The 19832-nt window shown below is 55.2% G+C and overlaps 1 protein-coding gene across 1 annotated transcript in view; it reads right to left on the bottom strand.

Moving 5' to 3' along the window:
* Positions 1-14678, bottom strand: part of LOC100444490 (ras GTPase-activating protein 3-like) — a 122990-nt gene extending 108312 nt beyond the window's left edge. Inside the window, 1 exon segment of the mRNA XM_063717203.1 lies at positions 14349-14678. Within this exon segment, the coding sequence (XP_063573273.1) occupies positions 14349-14403 (55 nt within the window). The 5' untranslated portion in view covers positions 14404-14678.
* Positions 14679-19832: the final 5154 nt, after the last annotated feature.

The following is a 19832-nucleotide window of genomic DNA, read 5'->3' as shown; positions in this document are numbered from 1 at the left end:
CATGTGTGTGAGAGGTGCACATGTGTGAGGGGTGCACGTGTGTGAGGGGTGCATTTGTGTGAGGGGTGTATGCAATGCTCCTGTATACACATCTGTGGGTGTGCACGTGTGTGAGGGGTGCATGTGTGTGAGAGGTGCACGTGTGTGAGGGGTGCACGTGTGTGAGGGGTGCACGTGTCTAAGGGGTGCATGCACACACACCTGTATGCACGTGTGTGAGGGGTGCACGTGTGTGAGGGGTGCAAGTGTGTGAGGGGTGCACGTGTCTAAGGGGTGCATGTGTGTGAGGGGTGCATGCAATGCTCCTGTATGCACATCTGTGGGTGTGCACGTGTGTGAGGGGTGCACGTGTGTGAGGGGTGTATGTGTGTGAAGGGTGAGTGCAATGCTCCTGTATGCACATCTGTGGGTGAGCACGTGTGTGAGGGGTACACGTGTCTAAGGGGTGCACGTGTGTGAGGGGTACATGCAATGCTCCTGTATGCACATCTGTGGGTGAGCACGTGTGTGAGGGGTGCACGTGTCTAAGGGGTGCATGCACACACACCTGTATGCATGTGTGTGAGGGGTGCACGTGTGTGAGGGGTACATGCACACGCACCTGTGTGCACATGTGGATGTTGCCGTGCACACGTCTGCACACCAAGTGTCCATGAGTGCGCAGAAACAGCCGGTTAGAAGTGCCTTAATCTTCCTGAGCACAATAGTAGCTCACCTCTTCAAGGAGGCTGAAAATTCTCATTATGATTCTCAAAAATACGTGGCCACGTTGATGGGTTTGTCTTATTTATCCCTTACTCTATAATAACTTGGAAGGCACAGCCAATATTTCCCTTATATCCTGGGACAGCCCCAGTTCATGGCTCCCGACGACTGCGGCTGCCTCCCAGGAACCCCAGGGGGACAAACTCAGGCCCACCGCCGCCTACGTGACTCAAACCCCCCAGCCAAGTGCCTGTGGGAGGACATTTTAGTGGGTGGGGAAGCTTCCGAAAAATAACTTTACTCTATCTAATATTTGTAACTAACACATCAAGTAAAACTAAAAGCTTTTGCCTTGCCATTGTTGCCTTTTGGTGGGTGACCTTAAAAAGTTATCCATCTCACACTGACTCTATCACATCCCAACTTTAGCCCCAAATCCTAATAAACACACCAGTTAAGAATGCACAGCACATTTTTACAAGCCTCACAATTTTCTGATTAGATGCACAGAAATGTCCCAATATTTCTGATATATTTTATTTGAAAACCAATGTCACCACCACTTTTAAGCCACAGGCATACTAAAATCTGGACTAGCTTCTAAGCGAGTGGCAGCTTTCAAGCTCCGCACACTCAATGTGACCATCCACAAATCTATGATGAATTATTAACCAGACCAGGCTAGCCCACTGCCTGGCCTTCTCTGCTGAAAGTCAGCAGCTGTATCCTGCATGAAAAACACCAGCATTCTTGTGTTCATAAAACCCACTGGTTCCAGTGCAGCTACCCAGAGGGAAGCCTTGGGTGTGGGCAGCAACAGGGGTGTGGGTGCCACCGTGGGGTCCCCCAGAAGGAAACTAGGGGAGCACAGAACTAAATGGTCACCCATGACAATGAATCATGATCTGGTGGAAAGAAATCAAAGCGCTTTTATTTGGGGATGACATTGGCTGCCTGCCCCTCCCTCTCCACACCCCCCTTTCCTCCTGACCCACCCACCCCAGCTCTTTCCCAGGCCTGGGAAGGGCACATGGAGGGCAGAAAGGGCTTCCCTAAAGAAAACACAGAAATACACTTTATAAAACAAAATAAACTTAAAAACAAAGGCACTTAGCAAAAACGTAGTGGAAAGTGTTTTTTCCTTTCCAGTCTTTCATTTTCACTTAGCATTTCCATAAACACATTCTTGGGTCCAAATGCTGAGAAACTCTCTAAATACTCGAGGAGTGCTGAATGGAGCAGGAAATGATGAAGACAGAAAGGAATGCCACTGATTCCAGATGGATGGGACCAGCTGGGGAATTCAAGAAGCCATACGGAGGTCCTGGAGACAATTGCTCACGCCTCTGAGGGCCGATCGCTCAGGATCCCCCAGCAGCAGTGAGAGCACCAGCAGGGCCCCCCCTCCTCTCTCCAGCCAGGCGTCGATAAGGGCCCCCCCTCCTCTCTCCAGCCAGGCATCAATCAGGGCCCCCCCACTCCAGCCAGGTGTTGATCAGGGCCCCCCCCCTCCTCTCTCCAGCCAGGCGTCGATCAGGGCCCCCCTCCTCTCCAGCCAGGCATCGATCAGGGCCCCCCCTCCTCTCTCCAGCCAGGCGTCGATGCCGTTCGAGGGATCTGGACCAACGAGCCCTGGTGGAGAACAATCCCCACAGAGAACTCCGTGTGACCCTGCCCCACAGACAACACGGAAAGGGACTTTTCATCATCAGAACCTACTGGTCTAGAAGTGATCAAACACTCTCTTCTTCTGACTTCCTATCACCAGGCACGGGTGAGGAGGAACACCAGTAATTTCTTACTAATTACAGCTCAAGCACCAATGTTTGTCCACTGTTTTCTTCTCACACAGATCTAAGGGGATCAAGTTTATTCCCAGAATAACAACTGTCTCATTTGAATTCCAGTGTGCTTCCCTGAGTGGCACAGCCGAGCTAGTCTTGGGCTCTGGAACAGTCCAAAGACTGGGGACTCCCCTGTAACACGCAGCCACCTAAGAGAACAGGTCAGTGACAAGTAGAGGGAAAAGCTATTAGGAAAAAGAACAACTTGTGGGCCTAAAAACAAGACGTTTCTTATACAACTACAAAATATTAGAAAATCGCACAGCAGTTGCCAGAAAAGATCTCAAGTTGTGGAAAGTAGAAAGGCAGGTGCATCCCAGCACTGCAGCCGGGGGCAGGAGGCCACCCGTGGGGCATTCGGACCCTGGTGCCCCAAACACATCCCGCCGAGCCTCCTGGGACCAGGCCCCTGAGAGCCACGGGGCTGTCTGGAGAGTGTCCCCAGCCTCAGCCACGTGGGGTAGAATAAAAACGATTAAGAACTGCTTGAGAAGTTTTAAACTCCATGCATCCTACTCAGCACAGATTGGCCCGTTTCTTCTGCCACGGATCTTGGCTAAAGGAAAAGCCGGCAGAAGCCCACCGGAGCCTCCCTTACTTCCACCCAACACTGCACATCAAGCCGTGCAACCCTGCCCCAAACGGTCCCAGGGTCATGGGTGTGCATACGTGTGCAGTGTGTGCAAGCATGTCACAAGAGGAGGCCTCCGAGGAACATAAGGATGCGGACTCCTCCCTCAGCCTGAACCTCTGCCTCTCGGGCACAGCTCGACCTTCGACCTTCGGCTTCCCCAGGGAAAGACTTTGAATGCTTCACTCCTCTGTAGCCCTGAGGACGCGGGCAGCCAGACCAGTCCCTGAGTGCAGCAGCATGGCCGTGTGAGTTTATGGCCCATTGCACTAGCCCTGTACAGTGAATGAGATACTAGTTGTTTACAGCTGTGAGCATGCACAGCCCCCTGCACGCTCAGGAAGGAGCTTCTCGGAATCTCTATCCTGCCTCGCACCATGCAGCCGGGCTAGCAGAGCCAGGTTTGTGGGCTGAGTACAGGAGCCTGCTCCCACTGTCGCTGCAGGTGACTGGCTGAGGGGCATATAGGGCCCAGAGGCTCCTACCTCTAGCCACCTAAACTAATGAAGAGTCCAGCCTGTGGGGCCCACCGCAAATCCCAGAATCTCAGCAGTCAGTCTTGGACATTTGTTGTCGGGGAGGGAGAGGATCTGGGAGGCCAGGCGTCCCTTCCAGACTGCACAGCAGGCCACGGCGGCAGACCTTCCCCAGGCTGCTCCAGCCTCCAGGGCCCCTTGGCAGTCAGCCCCACCCCCGGCCAGCAAGGCTTCCTGAGAAGGCTGAGCTTGGCAGCTACAGACTGGGGGGATCTGGAATTCCCCAGAAAAGCCCTCATCCCAAAGGCCATGGGAAAAGCAGCCCTGTTGGAGGATCCCACCCTGACCTCGGAGGAGAGTCCAGCACGGCCAGTCCCCTGGGCTCTGCACGCAGATGGTTTTCCCAGAACCGGTTCCTCTTCCTGAATCTCTGCTAATGGCCCTGTCCACCACTCTGACCCCAGCCTTGGAAACCCCCATGCAGCCTGGGCCAGAATGAAGTAGGCGCCCAGAGGCTCAGGGCGCTTGGGGCCGAACCACCCCCAGCTCCACCGCCTCCTTCCTGCCCCCGAGCCGTGCCTTCCCCTGCTGGGTGGGCTTGCTCTGCATCTGGGAGCACCTGGGCCTGGGGGTGCAGGCGGGTTCGCCCCTGCCCATTGGAGGGAAATGTTCTGACGTGGAAGCAGAGGGCGCAGCATTCAGGAGAACCAGTGGGGCCTCCACACAGGGCGACATAGTTAGGAAGGGGGTCTCCGGCAGGTCGGCCCCGAGTGAGGCACACAGCTAGGAAGGGGGTCTCCGGCAGGTCAGCCCCGAGTGAGGGACGCAGCTAGGAAGGGGGTCTCCGGCAGGTCGGCCCCGAGTGAGGCACGCAGCTAGGAAGGGGGTCTCTGGCAGGTCGGCCCCAAGTGAGGCACGCAGCTAGGAAGGGGGTCTCTGGCAGGTCGGCCCCAAGTGAGGCACGCAGCTAGGAAGGGGGTGTCCGGCAGGTCGGTCCCGAGTGAGGGACGCAGCTAGGAAGGGGGTCTCCGGCAGGTCGGCCCCAAGTGAGGCACGCAGCTAGGAAGGGGGTGTCCGGCAGGTCGGTCCCGAGTGAGGGACGCAGCTAGGAAGGGGGTCTCTGGCAGGTCGGCCCCAAGTGAGGCACGCAGCTAGGAAGGGGGTCTCCGGCAGGTCAGCCCTGAGTGAGGGACGCAGCTAGGAAGGGGGTCTCCAGCAGGTTGGCCCCAGCCCTGACTCCAGGCCTCTGCGTCTCACTGCTGCCCAAAGCAAGGACCACTGGCTGCTGTGATAGCTGCCACAGTGCTGAGCAGGCCCAGCCAACGCTGCATGAGAAAGGGCTCTAGGAAGGAAAAGGCCGCAGCAGCACCCAGCCTCCTAGAAAGGGATTCCGCGAGCCACAAAGGCACCCGGGCTGTGGTCATCAGAGTCCACCACAAGACAACCTTCCCGGGTCCCTACACCCTGGATGCAGCTTCGGTGCGTGCCCGGCATGGAGATGCTCCTGCTGCCGGCATGGCTTTGGGGACAGCACTTTCCTCCTGGAGCCTCAGAGGAGGGGGCAGGAAACACGTGTCCTGCACAGTCACCACTGGACGCCAAGGTAGCCGCCCCAGCAGCGGCCATGGGCTGAGGCTGGCCCTCAGGCTCCCAGAGCAATGGCTCTGGGGAAGAGAAAACACAGAAGTGACAAGATCAAGGCAAACTAGCTGCTCCAGCACCTCGAGGGTTTGGAGCCAAAACAAGAAAGCTCCAGAGCTGAAAAGAAGAGTGAAACCTTTTCCTTCAGAAGGAACACAGCTAAAGAGAAGATTTAGGGGTACATGCAAGGGCCCTCAGCTACTCTGTGCAGCCCTTCAAAGCAGGCAAAAGGCCAGGAATGAAACCTAACGCAGAAATGGGAACTGGCTCCAACGCTACATGAACAGCTGGCCTGGGCGATCACGCCCAATTCAGACCCAGGCTGCAGCTTGGAGATGATGAAGTCCAAAAACCAAACTCCAGGAAGACACAATAACAATCACCCCTAAGCTTTGTCAGGCATCTCAGAGAATCCTCCGTCCTACCCTGGGCACGCCATGAGCACCAAGCAGGGAGGGTGACTCTCAGCAAGGGGCTGAGGACTCTGGCCTATCCTGGGGTGAGGGAGGCACCCAGGGGCTGGGCCATGCGGGGCTGGGAGCCACGGCCCCCATGCATGTCCTGAGCGGACATCTGTCTGGTCAGTGGTCAGAAAAAGGATCCCCACAGTGTCTAGGAAAGACTCAGACCCCTTACCAACCTCTGGAGTTTTATCCTATGGGCAGTCAGGGCCAAGACGGATGATTCTTTACAGGTTGGAAATTATTCAGATAACATAAAAGAAACAATGTAAAGAGGAAAGAACAGGTGCAAGAGTCGTTCCTCGATCAATTCCAGGTCAAGGCACCGGTTTCTGTCCCCAGTGTGGCTCCTGTCTCCTCACCCAGCCCCCTGGCCCAGCCCCCAGGAGCCCAGCACAGTGTCTCTCAGGACCCAGGACACGTGGGTCAGCGCTGCAGCCGTTACTAGCTGTGTTGTGATACCAGCAGGGCACTGACTGTCCCCAGAAGGAACAAAACGGAGCCTTAAATTTGGGTGATTGTTCCAAATGTGGGATTCAAGCTTATTTGAAAACGAAAACTAAGAATGCCAAATTTCAGGGTGGCTAGAGCTACAGCCTGAGGAATCCAGCCCTGTCTGCAGAAACACACCTAATATTTTCAGACACTCATAGAACAAGGAACCACTATTTTTGAGAAAATACTCACAGAAAAACAAAATCTCCGACACTCTGATGCCGTTTGACCAATAACCCATGGGGAAACTCACTTCCGGGGATCCAGGCCCAATGAGGGGGTTCCCAGGCACCTCGGTGACTCTGAAACTCGCATCTACAGCAAAGCTTGAAAGTTTGTAACTGTTCACTTTGGACTCTGCGTCACACCCAGAGAGACCCTGAACCATCTGTCACAGGTGACGTAACCCTCAGTTCCCCTTCACCTGTGCCAGCGCCTCCCAAACACAAAGGCTGGAGCCCCAAAACCTGTCAGGGGCCTGTCAAGGGCCGGGGCCTCTCAGGGGCCAGCCACAACTGCACTCCGCCTGTCACTGCTGGACGCCCGCTGCGGCCTGACGGAGCCACTCCCTCACCTGTCTACACGCATTTCCCACACAGCACATCGTCTTGAATGAAGGCAAGTTGTTTTCTTTCTCGGCCTTGGCGTCCTCCACAGCCGACACCGTTCTTGCAGTCTGTGAAGGCATGATTTCTAAGCTCCGCCTTTGTTCTTCACTCACTCACCCACCGTATACATAGTTGCACATTGATGCATAATAGACATATACTTGCTGCTACGGAAGGCCTTGTATTCCTGTCTCTCTTCCTACCACAGCACTCCTGCCATCCCACAGGTAATGCAATTAGCAGGCTGTGTGGGTCTTATCCCTGATCTGCGCACACTCATTTGATCTGTGTTTATCATTTTTCTAGGGGGTGGTGTTGGACGCTCTCATTTTGCTTCTTTCGAATCCTATGCCGTGGAACTTCCTGCGAGTCATGTGGTTTGGCCTGGGCTTAATATGTTCCTTGAAAGCCACAGAGCAGCCCACGTGTGGATGCACATGACATAATCACCATTTCAGTTGGCGACTGCTCATTGGGCTGTTCTTGCATTGCTATAAAGAAACACCTGAGACTGGGTAATTCAAAATAAACGAGGTTTATTGGTCATGGTGCTGCAGGCTGTACAGGAAGTATGGAGGCATCTGCTTCTGGGGAGGCCTCGGGAAGCTTCCAGTCATGGCAGAAGGTGAAGGGGGAGTAGGGGTCTCACACGGCGAGAGCAGGGGCAAGAGCGCGAGGTGGGAGGTACCGCCGCACACTTTTAAACCACCGGATCTCGCGAGAACTCACTCACTATCGTGAGAACAGCACCAAGGGGATGGCGCTGAGCTGTTCATATAAATCCACCCCCAAGATCCAGTCGCTTCCCACCAGGCCCCACTTCCAACGACGGGGTGACAGTTCGACAGGAGATTGGTGGGAACACCCCAACTCCTCAACATTGCTTCTACTGTTTGCTATTTGCTCACTCAGCCACTAGCCACAGGTGCTGCTGCAGTAGACGTGTCTGTTCATCGCCTTCACCTACGGTTCAAAGCTAGAAGCTCTGGTTGCACGGCAAGCCCCTCCTTTCCTGTGTGAACACAGATCCCTGCTCTGACCTGCGGCTGGGTAAGACGAGATGTGCTCAGTGAACTGCCTCCCCGACCCCCCACCACAGTTCCACAACTGCTGTCCAACTTCGCACCCTCCAGAGGTACCAGCACCTGCTGTCCAACCTCGCACCCTCCAGAGGTACCAGCACCTGCTGTCCAACCTCGCACCCTCCAGAGGTACCGGCACCTGCTGTCCAACCTTGCACCCTCCAGAGGTACCGGCACTTGCGGGGTGTGACACCGCATCCCCATGGGACCCCATGTGGCCCCTTCTGTCAACCCATCGGCCAGAGGCCCATCCACATGTCCCACTGGCCCCTCCAGCTAAATTATCTGGGCCCCTCAAAGGCCAGGCCTTGCATCTCATAACACCAGGCCAACCCAAATGATTCCTTCCCTTCCTGAGACTTCACTCTCTCTTCAGGGGCAAGTTCAAAGCTACCCCTCCCAGACCCCCTCCAAGATGACAGCCAAAACCAAAGCCACCTCTCTCTTCAGGAGCAAGTTCAAAGCCATCCCTCCCAGACACCCAGATGACAGCCAAAACCAAAAACAAAAGCCACCTCTCCAGAGTGTGAGCTCTCCTGGATCTCACCACCCTCCTACTTATTAAAGTGTAGCTCTTTTTCAATTTATATATTTGCTTACATAGAAGTCCAATTCATTACAGACGAATAGGTAGCTTCAAATTCTGCTAGAATAATACCTCCCATCTATGAAGATCTGAGCAGGGGAAGTGCCTGCGTGCATCTAAGTCCCATTAATCTCTGCAAAAGAAGGCCTTGGCCTCCACTTTCACAAACCAGGAAACCAAGGCAGAGAGAGGTTAGGGGTCATCTAAAATCAAAGAATTGTCAAGAAACGTGGCCAGCACGCAGTCTCGGGTGTCTGATTCCAAGTGGGTTCGCTACGTCCGCCTCTCCTCCGAGGGCCCCCAGGAGCTCTCCTCCTCACCAAGCCCCTCCCACCATCACTTTCAAAACCTTAGCAGCCACCACTTTGCTTGTGGCTGTTTCCAGCCAATACGTCCATCTCCTTTCTAAATACATACACGTCTATGTTTAAAACATGACGCGCCACCTGCAAACACGGTGCCACAGCCTCAGGTAGACGCTGTTCATCCACTCTGTACCTGTGCAGTTCATGCGCTCATTAGCTCCAAATGCCTCATTTGCTTCCATTAGCTCCAAAGAAGCAAATCAAAGTGTTTTCCACCAATGCTAGATTCCCTTCCAGGAATGACACCCCCAGGGCTGCCTCCGGGGTCCACACTCTGCCCTCCAGTCCAGCACCCTGGCTGAGTCCACCTGCCAGGCACCATTTGCTCACACGCCTGAAGGCTGGATGGGTGGCTGTGGCCCTGCTTAAAGGATCACCTCTGCATCTCCAAACTGTCTTCCCAGCACACCCTGTGTCTTGGGCCTCCCAGGCCACTGTCCACCCACACAGATCAGCAGCCCCTTCCTTCCTTCCCTGCCTGAACACTGCCTGCCTCGTGTCCCTAAAGTCACCAACAAGTCTCTCTGTTCTCCAACTCTCCATGATTCCCCCCATTCAAATCCAAGATCACAGAGAAGAAACAGCTCTCTAAACTGACAGGCAGGCTGCAGTGGTGAGCACCTGTGTCCCAGCTACTCAGGAAGTTGAAGCAGGAACATCCCTTGAGTCCTGGAGTTGGAGAGTTGGAGACCAGCCTGGGCAACATAGTGAGGCCCAGTCTCAAAGAAAAAAAACTTAATGGACAATACTAAGTGGTGAAGAGAAGAACCCGGATCCCAGGAGCCCATGGAGCTGGGCGGCTTGGGCCCAGATAAGTCCGTGGGTCTCCCTTTCTCCACCTCAATGCCGTGGAGTTTCGAGAATTTAGATAAAATGAGATAATACATGGAAACGACCCCCTTAGCATCTGCATCTCGCCTCCACACCCACACACGCACAGGAAACCCACTCCCCTTTCCAGGCAAGGCCCGGGCCCCAGGCTGAACCTGCCCCTGCCGGAGCCCCTGCTGTTTCCCAGGTGCAGCCAAGCCCTGCACCTTCGTCCTCAGGGCTTAAAAATAGCACAGGCAGCTTAGCTGAGCTCGGTTAATAAAATATCCAAGTTAATTTTAGCATTAGGGGAATCTAGAATCTCTGATGCCAAGGCCCATGTGTGGCCACACAGCCCCTCCTTACACTGTCAGACAGACACGGGGAAAGCCACAGCGTGGCCAGTATCCCTCCCTCACATTCACAAAACACTTCTCTTACCTGAGTGAGCCCTAGCCCTGTGAAGACACTGTTGCTACTTTCACTTATTAAACAGACCATCACCTAATTTGATGCCTGTAACAGCCCTATGACCAGCGGCCTCCACCTCCCGTTAGGGAATCCATCAGGCTGAGAGTGTCAGCTGCCACTTCTAGCAGAGCCGGGCCGGAGCCCTGACCTTCTAGCCCAGGAGCTGGGGCCAGGGAGGCACAGTCCAGGGGACCCTCCAGGCACCCCACTTGTCATTCTCCCTATTCTCACCCGGTGCCACCTCCTCCTGCTTCAGGTGGGATTCTGTTTGTGATCAGGAGAGGGATAGCTGGGGCTGGAGGCCGGCAGCCCCTGGCCCTCACTGCCCCACAGGCCTGCAGGCACCAGCGGTTCAATGTTGGGCCAGACCGGCCGTGGGTCTTCTTCATGGACAAGCTCCAGCCTCACAGGAAGGGAGCAAGAGCCCAGTGGAGCCACAGGCACTGCGCCCAGAGGAGAAAGAAGGGAGCGACAAGAGAGCCACAGGAAGCCCCAGCGGGGAGCACACGGCAGGCCCGGCCTCCCATGGACGGCATTCCCAGGACGCTGACTGCCTCCAGCTCGACAGTAGGGGCACAGCGGTGCAAGAGCCTTTCCCACCCTGGATCGCAGGGCTGGCTTTTTTTTTTTTTTTTTTTAACAGATTGAGAGAAACACCTTGTGTATTGATCTTTATTGAACACATGTATCAAGATAAGGTGCCGCATTTAAAAACAAGCAGTAAGTATTGTGGAAACGGAAGACATCACTGCGAGGGGAGGAGGCACTACACGCCTTGGGGGCGGGGGACCCAAAACAACGCCGTGGCCGTGGCGGAAGTGCCCTCCCTGTGGGTCCCTGACTCATGGAAAGTCAGAAGCACCGGCTTCCTCAAAGCAGCGATCACATAGGAAGTGTGGCTCAGTCATGCATGATACACAGACTCTACTGTGAAAGGTTAATGACTGTTTCCAAAGACACAGTGTTTAAGATGTTTAAGTGTACAGAAGGACATATCCAAAATGATTCCACAAAACTGAAATGCAGAAAGCCAGATTCTTCAAGACAAAGACTCCAAATTGTTACCATCAAAGCACCTCACTTCTACGTGGCGCTCTCCTCTTATTACCTCACCTGCAAGAGCTGGAAGGACAAAGAAAGAGGAAGGGGAAGGAGGAAGAGATTCTTTCCATTTTTCCCAATTTCAACGTTTGAATGAGGCCACACACCACCACACATTTCAAAGCTATTTAAGAATTTAAATGGCCAATGCCCCTGTACCTTAAAAAAAAGCTCCCAATCCCCCCAAAAATGTGCTGCCTTTTTTTCTTAGTAAGAGTAGTAGCAGAATTGCTTATGGTATAACTTTAGGGACAATTCTTGTTCTGGGAGTGAGGGGGCAAGGTGTTAACTTAACCCTGAACAACACTGCCTTGTACATTCCCACAGGATATAGTAGACAATAATTGACTGCCTTTTGCAAACGGAAAAATGAGGTTATGAAGGGGAAGACACCAGCCCTGGGTCATGCAGCAAGTCACTGGCAGACTCATGTGCAAATCCAGCATTCCTGGAGACAAGGCTCAGATGTGAATGACGGCGAGGGGCCCTCAAATCAACCACAGGGGCACCGTCTTGTCTGCACCTTCAAGACCAGGGACTCAGGCAGGGCAAGTCAGAGCCAAGGTTGGCCATGAATGTGGATTAAAGAAAGAGCCTGAGGAGCTCAGTGGCCCCCTGGCACCAGCGCCGCTCAGGGTCATCCTCTACTTCGCTTCTACAGATGAGCTTTCCGCTGGAGCCCCGGGGTATCAGGCCAGCAGCACAGTTACATGAGACTAACCCCAAACCAGCGCACCCACAGGTCACCCTCGGGATCTCCAGCCCAGACTGCATCTCCACTCAAATGCAGGAGGTGCCCTGTCTCCCCAGCTACTTGGGGCACAGATAGCCCTCAGGCAGCCGGCCCCACAGGTGACCTCTGGAGGGGAGAGGAAACGGGGACTTCTCACTGCAGCCACATCCAGAGAGTTGGGCAGCTGGCATTTGAGCCTCTCTACCCGTCCTCACTGCTGCTGCCCCTGGGAGGGTCAAAGGTTCAGATAATATCCAGGCCCCACGTAGGATTAGCAGCCTTAGCCTCAGCTGAGCCAGGGTTTCACTGGCTTGTTTAAAGTGGAGCACAGAGCCTGACCCAGTGGTGGCATCTCCAAACCTCCTTGTCTCGGAGGGATCCTCCAGGGGTGCCTGACCCCCACGCCTGTCGGAAGTGGGGCCGAGTGCCCGCAGGCTGGTGAAGCTGCCTTCTGGGACACTCAGGGTCTGAGTGTCTGGTCTGAGACTCTGGTCTTTCCTCGCCCTCCTGCTCTACTTCCCATGCCTTCTGTAAAGTCCTGCCGTAGACTGAATCGTAGCCCTTCCTGGAGTACACAGCGACCACGCTGTGCCGGCTGTGGGCCCCCCACCCGCGAGCCGCAAAGCCCCAGGCCACCTCTGCCTGCTGCCTGGAGACCTCGCACTGCCCCACAGGGGCACCCACCTCCAGCCCTCCTGCTGCCGTGACTGAGGAAACCCAGTGCTTCTCACACCTCTCGGACTCGCTCGCTGAACCAAGCAGCCTTGGCTGAAGGAAAGAGCGGCAAACTGACCCCCACGGGCCGCGACCTTTCCCCACCCAGGCAAGGCGACCTCAGACACTTCAGGGAGCGCCAACTCTGGCTCTCTTGTATGAAAGTGACAGCAGATTTAAACTACATTAACAGAAGAAATCCCTCCTCTCTGGACTACTCAAAGAGGAAGTGCAGCCACATCCTAGCTGCAGCGCTTCTGGGCCAAATATCAAGACAGTGTCTCAGCGATGATCCGCAAACCAAAATAAAGCCGACAGGAAACAGCCCGCTGGTTTAGGGGAGCTGGAATGCCTCCGGCAGCATCAAATGTCATCAACAACTGACACTCAGCCCGTTCCCGGAGGCCTCTTCACACGGGAAGAGGCCGGCTGCGAAGTGCGGCTCAGTGGGGGAGAAGGACCGTGGGGACCGCGACACTGCAGGCCCTGGAAGCCTCTCCTGCCTGAACCGTGCTGTGGTCCAGCACACTCATGGCATGAATATGCAACAGTCACTCCAGGAAACGGTCTTGCTCTGGGGGAGGGGGAGGACTTCCACATCACTCTCCCAAGATAAAACAACCAGGGAAAAGCAGATCCCTCCAGATAAACCAGAAGTCCAGAAACAGCCTCCTCTCCGGAAACGCCTCCCAGAGCCCACTTCAGAAGCTGCTGAAGCCCAGAGAAAAACCGCAGCCTCGCAGGCCCTGGCCGCCACCAGCTCGCCCGCCACTTCTCAGTGGAAGGGGACTTGGTGCCCATGGGTCCGGGGTCTCCCCGCCCCGCGGGAGCCCTCAGACAGAACGCCCCACCAGCATACACGCACACCTGCACACACACACACGTGTGCACACATGCACACACACAAACGCGCGCGCGCGCGCACACACCCACACACAAATACACACGCGCGCACACATGCATCCACACACAAATACGCACCCACACATGCACCCACAAACGCACGCGCACACACACACACCCACACATGGACACACAAACACAGGCACACACAAACACGCGCGCACACAGGCACAGACGCGCGCGCACGGCAGCAGCAGCGCGCCCGGGCCTCACGCCCCTGGGGAGAGGCGTGAAGGAGCCTCCACATTCCCCGGAAAGGAAGTTTCTGGGCGCAGCGGAGAAAGGGAGATGCCGAGACCCCGACGTCAGTGGATTTGACACCTGAAGTGCAGGCGCCCAGACAGCCTCAGGCGCGCGCACTCCTGCAAACACGCGGGGTACACGCTCGGGCGCACACGCGGGGGCGCACACGCGGACAGACGTCCCTCGGCGCAGGGACCCCACCTCCTCCGCCGCTACCAGGGACCGGGGCCGCTCCGGGCGCAGAGGAGGCGCAGGGAGCCGCGTTCCCCCGGAGCCGACTCGACCCAGTCCGAGCCCCGAGGAGGGGGGGAGCTGGGGAGGGGCCGCGGCGCCGGACCAGCAGTTCTCCGGGGAGCGCGCCGCGCCTGGAAGGCGTCTCCGCCGGGGTCCCCAGCAAGGATCTGGGGAGGAGAGGCGGGCGCGGGAGAGGACAGGGTCGGGCCGGGGGGTCGGACGCGTCGCTGCCGGCGGACACTCACCGATCTTGATCTTCACGCTCTGGAAGACCCGGAGCCCCTCGTCCTCCGCCACCATGCTGCGCGTCCGCACCCGCCGGGCCTCGCCCCGAAGCGCGCGCCGAGCCCGGGCAGCTCGGGCCGAGCAGGAGGAGTGGCGGCGCCGGAGCCCCGAGCGCGGCAGAGGGTCCGCCCGCCTGCAAGACCGCCAGTTGGCCGAGGGCGAGTGCGCGGACCGGGAGGCTCCGCCCGCGGCCCGGCCCCTGCTCCCAACTGGCCCGGGCCCTGCAGTGGCGGGGTTGGCAGGGACGGCGCTGGCGGGCAGCGGAGACCCGACGGGCGCAGGTTTCGGCTTCCCCCGAGGCCTCGGCCCCCGCCCCCGCCCCCGCCCCCGCCCCCGCCCCCGCCCCGCGGATTGGCCGCTGAGCGGAAGGGACCTCCGCGGGCTGCCTGGCGGAAGAGACGAAGGGAGGTCGCCGGCTCGGCCCGGGCCCGCTGAGCGGGGCTGAGCGAGGCTGAGCGATTCACTCGCGTACGAACTTTGCAAAGAGAAGTTCACGTACAACGATCTGGCAGGGAGGAATCCCGCGCCCAGCTCCAGCTCCTGAGATGCGATCCGAAGGCACCTGCTGCAGACGCACGCGGGGGGCGGGGACACATGCACGCACACACAGCCCCCCACCCCAGACCCCCGGCATGGGCAGGTCCCCCAGTCCTCCTGCAGACCCCGGCATGGGCAGGTCTCCACCCCAGTCCCCCTTCAGACCCTGGCATGAGCAGGTCTCCCCGCAGTTCCCCTGCAGACCCCGGCATGGGCAGGTCTCCCCACCCAGTCCCCCTGCAGACCCCGGCATGGGCAGGTCTCCCCATCCAGTTCCCCTGTAGACCCCAGCATGGGCAGGTCCCCCCACCCAGTCCCCCTGCAGACCCCGGCGTGGGCAGGTCTCCCCACCCCAGTCCCCCTGCACACCCCAGCATGGGCAGGTACCACCCTCGCCTCCCTTTCTTCTGTCTCGAAGTCGCCTCCTCCCTGACCTCCTCTCTGAGGAGTATGTTTGTGTGTGTGTGTTCATGTAGGTGTGTGTATGAACTGAGACTCTACACTCCCTCCTCTATGTTGCAAAACTTCATTGCACCCAGCGCCACACACACACCCTACACATATATACACACATACATACACCACACATATACTACATATACATACACATAGACACCACACACACACTACACACATGTACACACATACATATACACACACATATACACACACCCTACATGCATACACCACACATACACACACCACATATACATATATACACATTCACACTTATATACACACAACACAGACACCACACACATATACTACCCATACACATGCACAGACATACACACACACTAAACATACATGCACACACCTACGTGAACATACACAAACACACACACACTGCATAGAGAGGAACAGGAGCTTCATGAAGATAGAGGCCTATTTTTTTCCACTGCTTGTCTTCACCTCCTAAAAAGCAGTTCCATGCGTTGAAAGAATGAATGGCCTTTCTTCCCCTGACTGCTGGGAGCCTGCAACCACAGGGGCCTCTCTTGTCCTCAGCCCTTGCATGCCTGGTGCTTACCGGGGCCGAACAGGAGGTTAAGGTGGCACCCCTGGCTCCTCCAACCCAGAGCCTCTGTGCCTAGCGCTGGCCCTGGGTGGCGTCTGCAGTGGGTGCTGTGGACGCCATCCACACCCCTGCTTTATAACGGAGACTGTACTCCCGTTTGGGGCCACTGGAAGCAAGCCGGCTCCTGTGTTTCTCTGAGGACCAGCGGAGTCCTGTGTGGTAGCCCAGCCACAAAGCTGCTTCTCTGCCATCCCTCCGCCCTCACAGGCCTGCTGATAAACTCAACGCAGATCTCGTTTTGGTGTTTGTTTCTAGGGGACAGCTGGGGTCAGGAGTGAATCTCCAGGCTGCAGCAGTGGCAGCCGGGACGGGAGCCCCTTGGAAGGAAATGCACTGGCAGTGGCAGGATCTTGGGTGCTGGAGAGTTTGGGAAAGTCGCAGATACACGGACTATGGAATCAGGTGGCTCGTGTTGAGGGCAAGATAATGAAAAAATCACCACCTGAAACAAGGGTGGCACATTAACGGGCCTCCTCAGTGCCACATAAGACACTCATCTTCTGTGACCAGAGGAAAACCAAAAAACTGGATCAGGGCCAGGACTTAACCGCGTAGAAGACAGAGCTCCAGAGAAGGCCAGGTGCTCGGTCATGGAAGGTGCTGTTCCAGGGCTGGGTGCTCGGCCACGGAATGTGCTGTTCCAGGGCAGGTGCTCGGCCACGGAATGTGCTGTTCCAGGGCAGGTGCTCGGCCACGGAATGTGCTCTTCTAGGGCAGGTGCTCGGCCTCAGAAGGTGCTGTTCCAGGTCTGGGTGCTCGGCCTCGGAAGGTGCTGTTCCAAGCTCTGGACCCTGACCGGGAAGAAGAGAGGCCCTGAGGCTTGCAATGGGGCCAGCTGAATGAATGCACTCAAAAATCTTGAATCCCAGATTCCTCTAAATCTTCTGGGCCTGAAGAGGTGTCACATTTCTCTCTGTTAAGGACAAATGCTGTTTCTGTGCTTGAAGACACTGCAGAGACCTCTGCAAGGCGACATGCCTGCCACCCACCTCCAGCTCAGCTCCTCCAGGTCAGCATCATTAAGCTGGAGGAGTGCTGAGGCTAAAAACTGAGGAAGAGACAGTTGGCCAAGGAGCTTCAGGACCCAAATGCATGCACCAGCATGAGCCAGGGGTAAATGCAGAACTAGAGCCAAAGAACATTGGATTCAGGGGAGGCAGAATGTAGAGTTAGATATTAGAATTCATTGACATGGGCGCATTCAATCATGATACAGGGTTTAGCACCTGGGAGGTGCTCTGTGCTGCTAGGATGGCCTTTTCAACTTGTAAAATAAAGCAATGTCCCACATTAAGCAGCTGTCTGTCAGGATTGGAAAAGGCACTCCTGGGGTCCAGGCTCACTGCACCGGCTGGTGGCCCAGGCCCAGACATCAGCAGGGCTGGAGCAGGGCTTCTCTGGTGCTCCTGCCGGTGGCTGAGGTGCACAGTCACCCTCTCCTCCTGGCAAATGAGCACTCCTCTCCCAGTCATGAAGGAGAAAACACGCATCTCCCTGACTGACTCCTTAACCCAGCCACAAACTTCACTGGGTTAGCCTCAGTCCATTTCACTCCTACATCTCGAAACTGTGGTCCTCTTTACGATACCACAAGAACTTGGGGGGTGGCCAGTCCCAGAGAAAAAGTTTGTGCTGCACAAATGGATGCTGGGCACAACCAGAGTGCCCCACAGATGGTCGACTCAGACCCCACGTGCATCTCTCCCCAGTCGGTCCCTAAAACCCACCCTCAGTGCTTATCCAGGCACATCGGAGCAAGGTATCTGTATGTGCGGCCTCCGGCCCTCTGAGAAGCACAGGGGCTAAGCATATATCCAGGGCTCCCTCAACAAAACACAGCGCCACAGAGCTGCCCAAGCACCGGCCTTCTCACATTTGTGTTCTAAATGATGCATTTGGTCATTCGTTTTCTAAATTGGAAAGTTGTCCCTTAGAGCTGTGATGATAAGAGCCAGTAAATAAAATATTGAGAGATGAAAGGAACAGACGATGACCCAATAGAAAATCTCTATCATTTATTCTTTTAATGACCTTGGTGTTACACTTTGCTGTCTTTGATATACTCTTCTGTTCACGTATCAATCCATTGACAAGTGGACATTCATTCATTTCCAAAACAGCATTATTAGATCATATCTGAACAATCTACTTTCAAAGGATTTGAAGCCACATAAATGACCAGTACACAACGGAATAATTTTTGGAGGGTTCAAAGTAAGAACTGAAGGAAGAATGGTGGAATCAGGTATCTGAACCTGAAAGAGCCCATCCTGCCAGGTGCATCCCAAGGGGCTCACTGGGCCTGAATTCCAAATGGAGGCACGCGACCCTTTGCTGACTAGCAGTCACATGCCAGCTCTGCATTCCTGGAAGTGTTGGAACTTTCATAGCTGTCTATTCATGCTGCCAGAATCAACCGAGGCCAGAAAAATCCCAATTTGCCCTCTGGACCAAACCAATAGACTGCTACCAGGCTCTACCAAACAGAATGAAGCAAGTCTGCCTCCCTTACCTGCATAAAGCCCAGAATGAGATCCTGGGCAGGGATTCCCTCGTGGAAGACAATCCCACCTTTCGTCTCTGGAACGCACCTTTGTTTTGTTCCAAAGGCAGCATCTCCCAGTTTGCAAACTGCTTGCTGGAATAACGTCTCTTTCCCTTTTTTTTTTTTTTTTTCTTTTTTTGAGACGGAGTTTCGCTCTTGTTGCCCAGGCTGGAGTGCAATGGCGCAATCTCTGCACTTACCGCAACCTCCGCCTCCCAGGTTCAAGCAGTTCTCCTGTCTCAGCTTCCCGAGTAGCTGGGATTACAGGCATGCACCACCACGCCCGGCTAATTTTGTATTTTTAGTAGAGACGGGGTTTCTCCATGTTGAGAATGGTCTCGAACTCCTGACTTCAGGTGATCCACCCGCCCCAGCCTCCCAAAGTGCTGGGGTTACAGGTGTGAGCCACCGTGCCCAGCCCGTCTATTTCCTTTTAAAAGAAACTTTTTTTAGTGGATTTGTTGACACATCTAAGGTGAGAACAGCTGAACATAAAGCTCCACACTGAGCTTCCTGATAGCCAAGTTGAAAAGGGAAATATGGAAATATGAATCTTACACAAGTCACATTATCTAATAAAAGGAAGCATGTCAGACTTTCAAGAAAGACAGTACTTTAGCCCATAAGGCAATACAAGAAATTTTTTAGGGAATTCTTTTCAAAAGGAATATTGGACAAGTTAGGGGAGGATGTTTTTAATCTCAAATGACACTCACTACAGGGCCTAGAACATGGTAAATGCTCAATGAATATTTATTGAATGAATGTAGTAAAAATATAACATTAAATCATAACTCTAGCATAAAATTTATGTAGGCACTTAGAAGTCAAAGAAAGTAGCTTTCTAGTGACCTGATGAGCTGCAGGAGAACACATTTGGAGAATCTAGAGAGATGAATAAATAGCCACCGAAGAGTCTTTCTCAAATATTAGTTGAGCCACACAACTGAGAGAAGCAGACAGGTCCACACCAAGGTTCCTGTGGATGCCGAGGCCTGGTGGTCTGTGTTGTTGATGGACAGGAGACCCAATGCTCTGCTGGGCTTATCAACTACAGTCAGAGGCCCAGGTGGGCCTTACTACGGAGCATCATGGTCTCGCTCTCATCTTCTCGAAACACAGAGAGAGAGGAAAGCAGCAGCCTAGACCCCCGAGTCACGAAGCGGACAGCACGGTGGCGGTGGGTGTAGACACGGTGGCGGTGGGTGTAGACATGGTGGCCGTGGGTGTAGACACAGTAGCAGCACTGCACGGTGGCAGTGGGTGTACACATGGTGGCAGTGG

This window comes from Pongo abelii, chromosome 18 (assembly GCF_028885655.2).
Source record: "Pongo abelii isolate AG06213 chromosome 18, NHGRI_mPonAbe1-v2.0_pri, whole genome shotgun sequence".
NCBI lineage: Eukaryota > Metazoa > Chordata > Mammalia > Primates > Hominidae > Pongo > Pongo abelii.
This window is presented reverse-complemented; position numbering and strand designations above follow the sequence as displayed.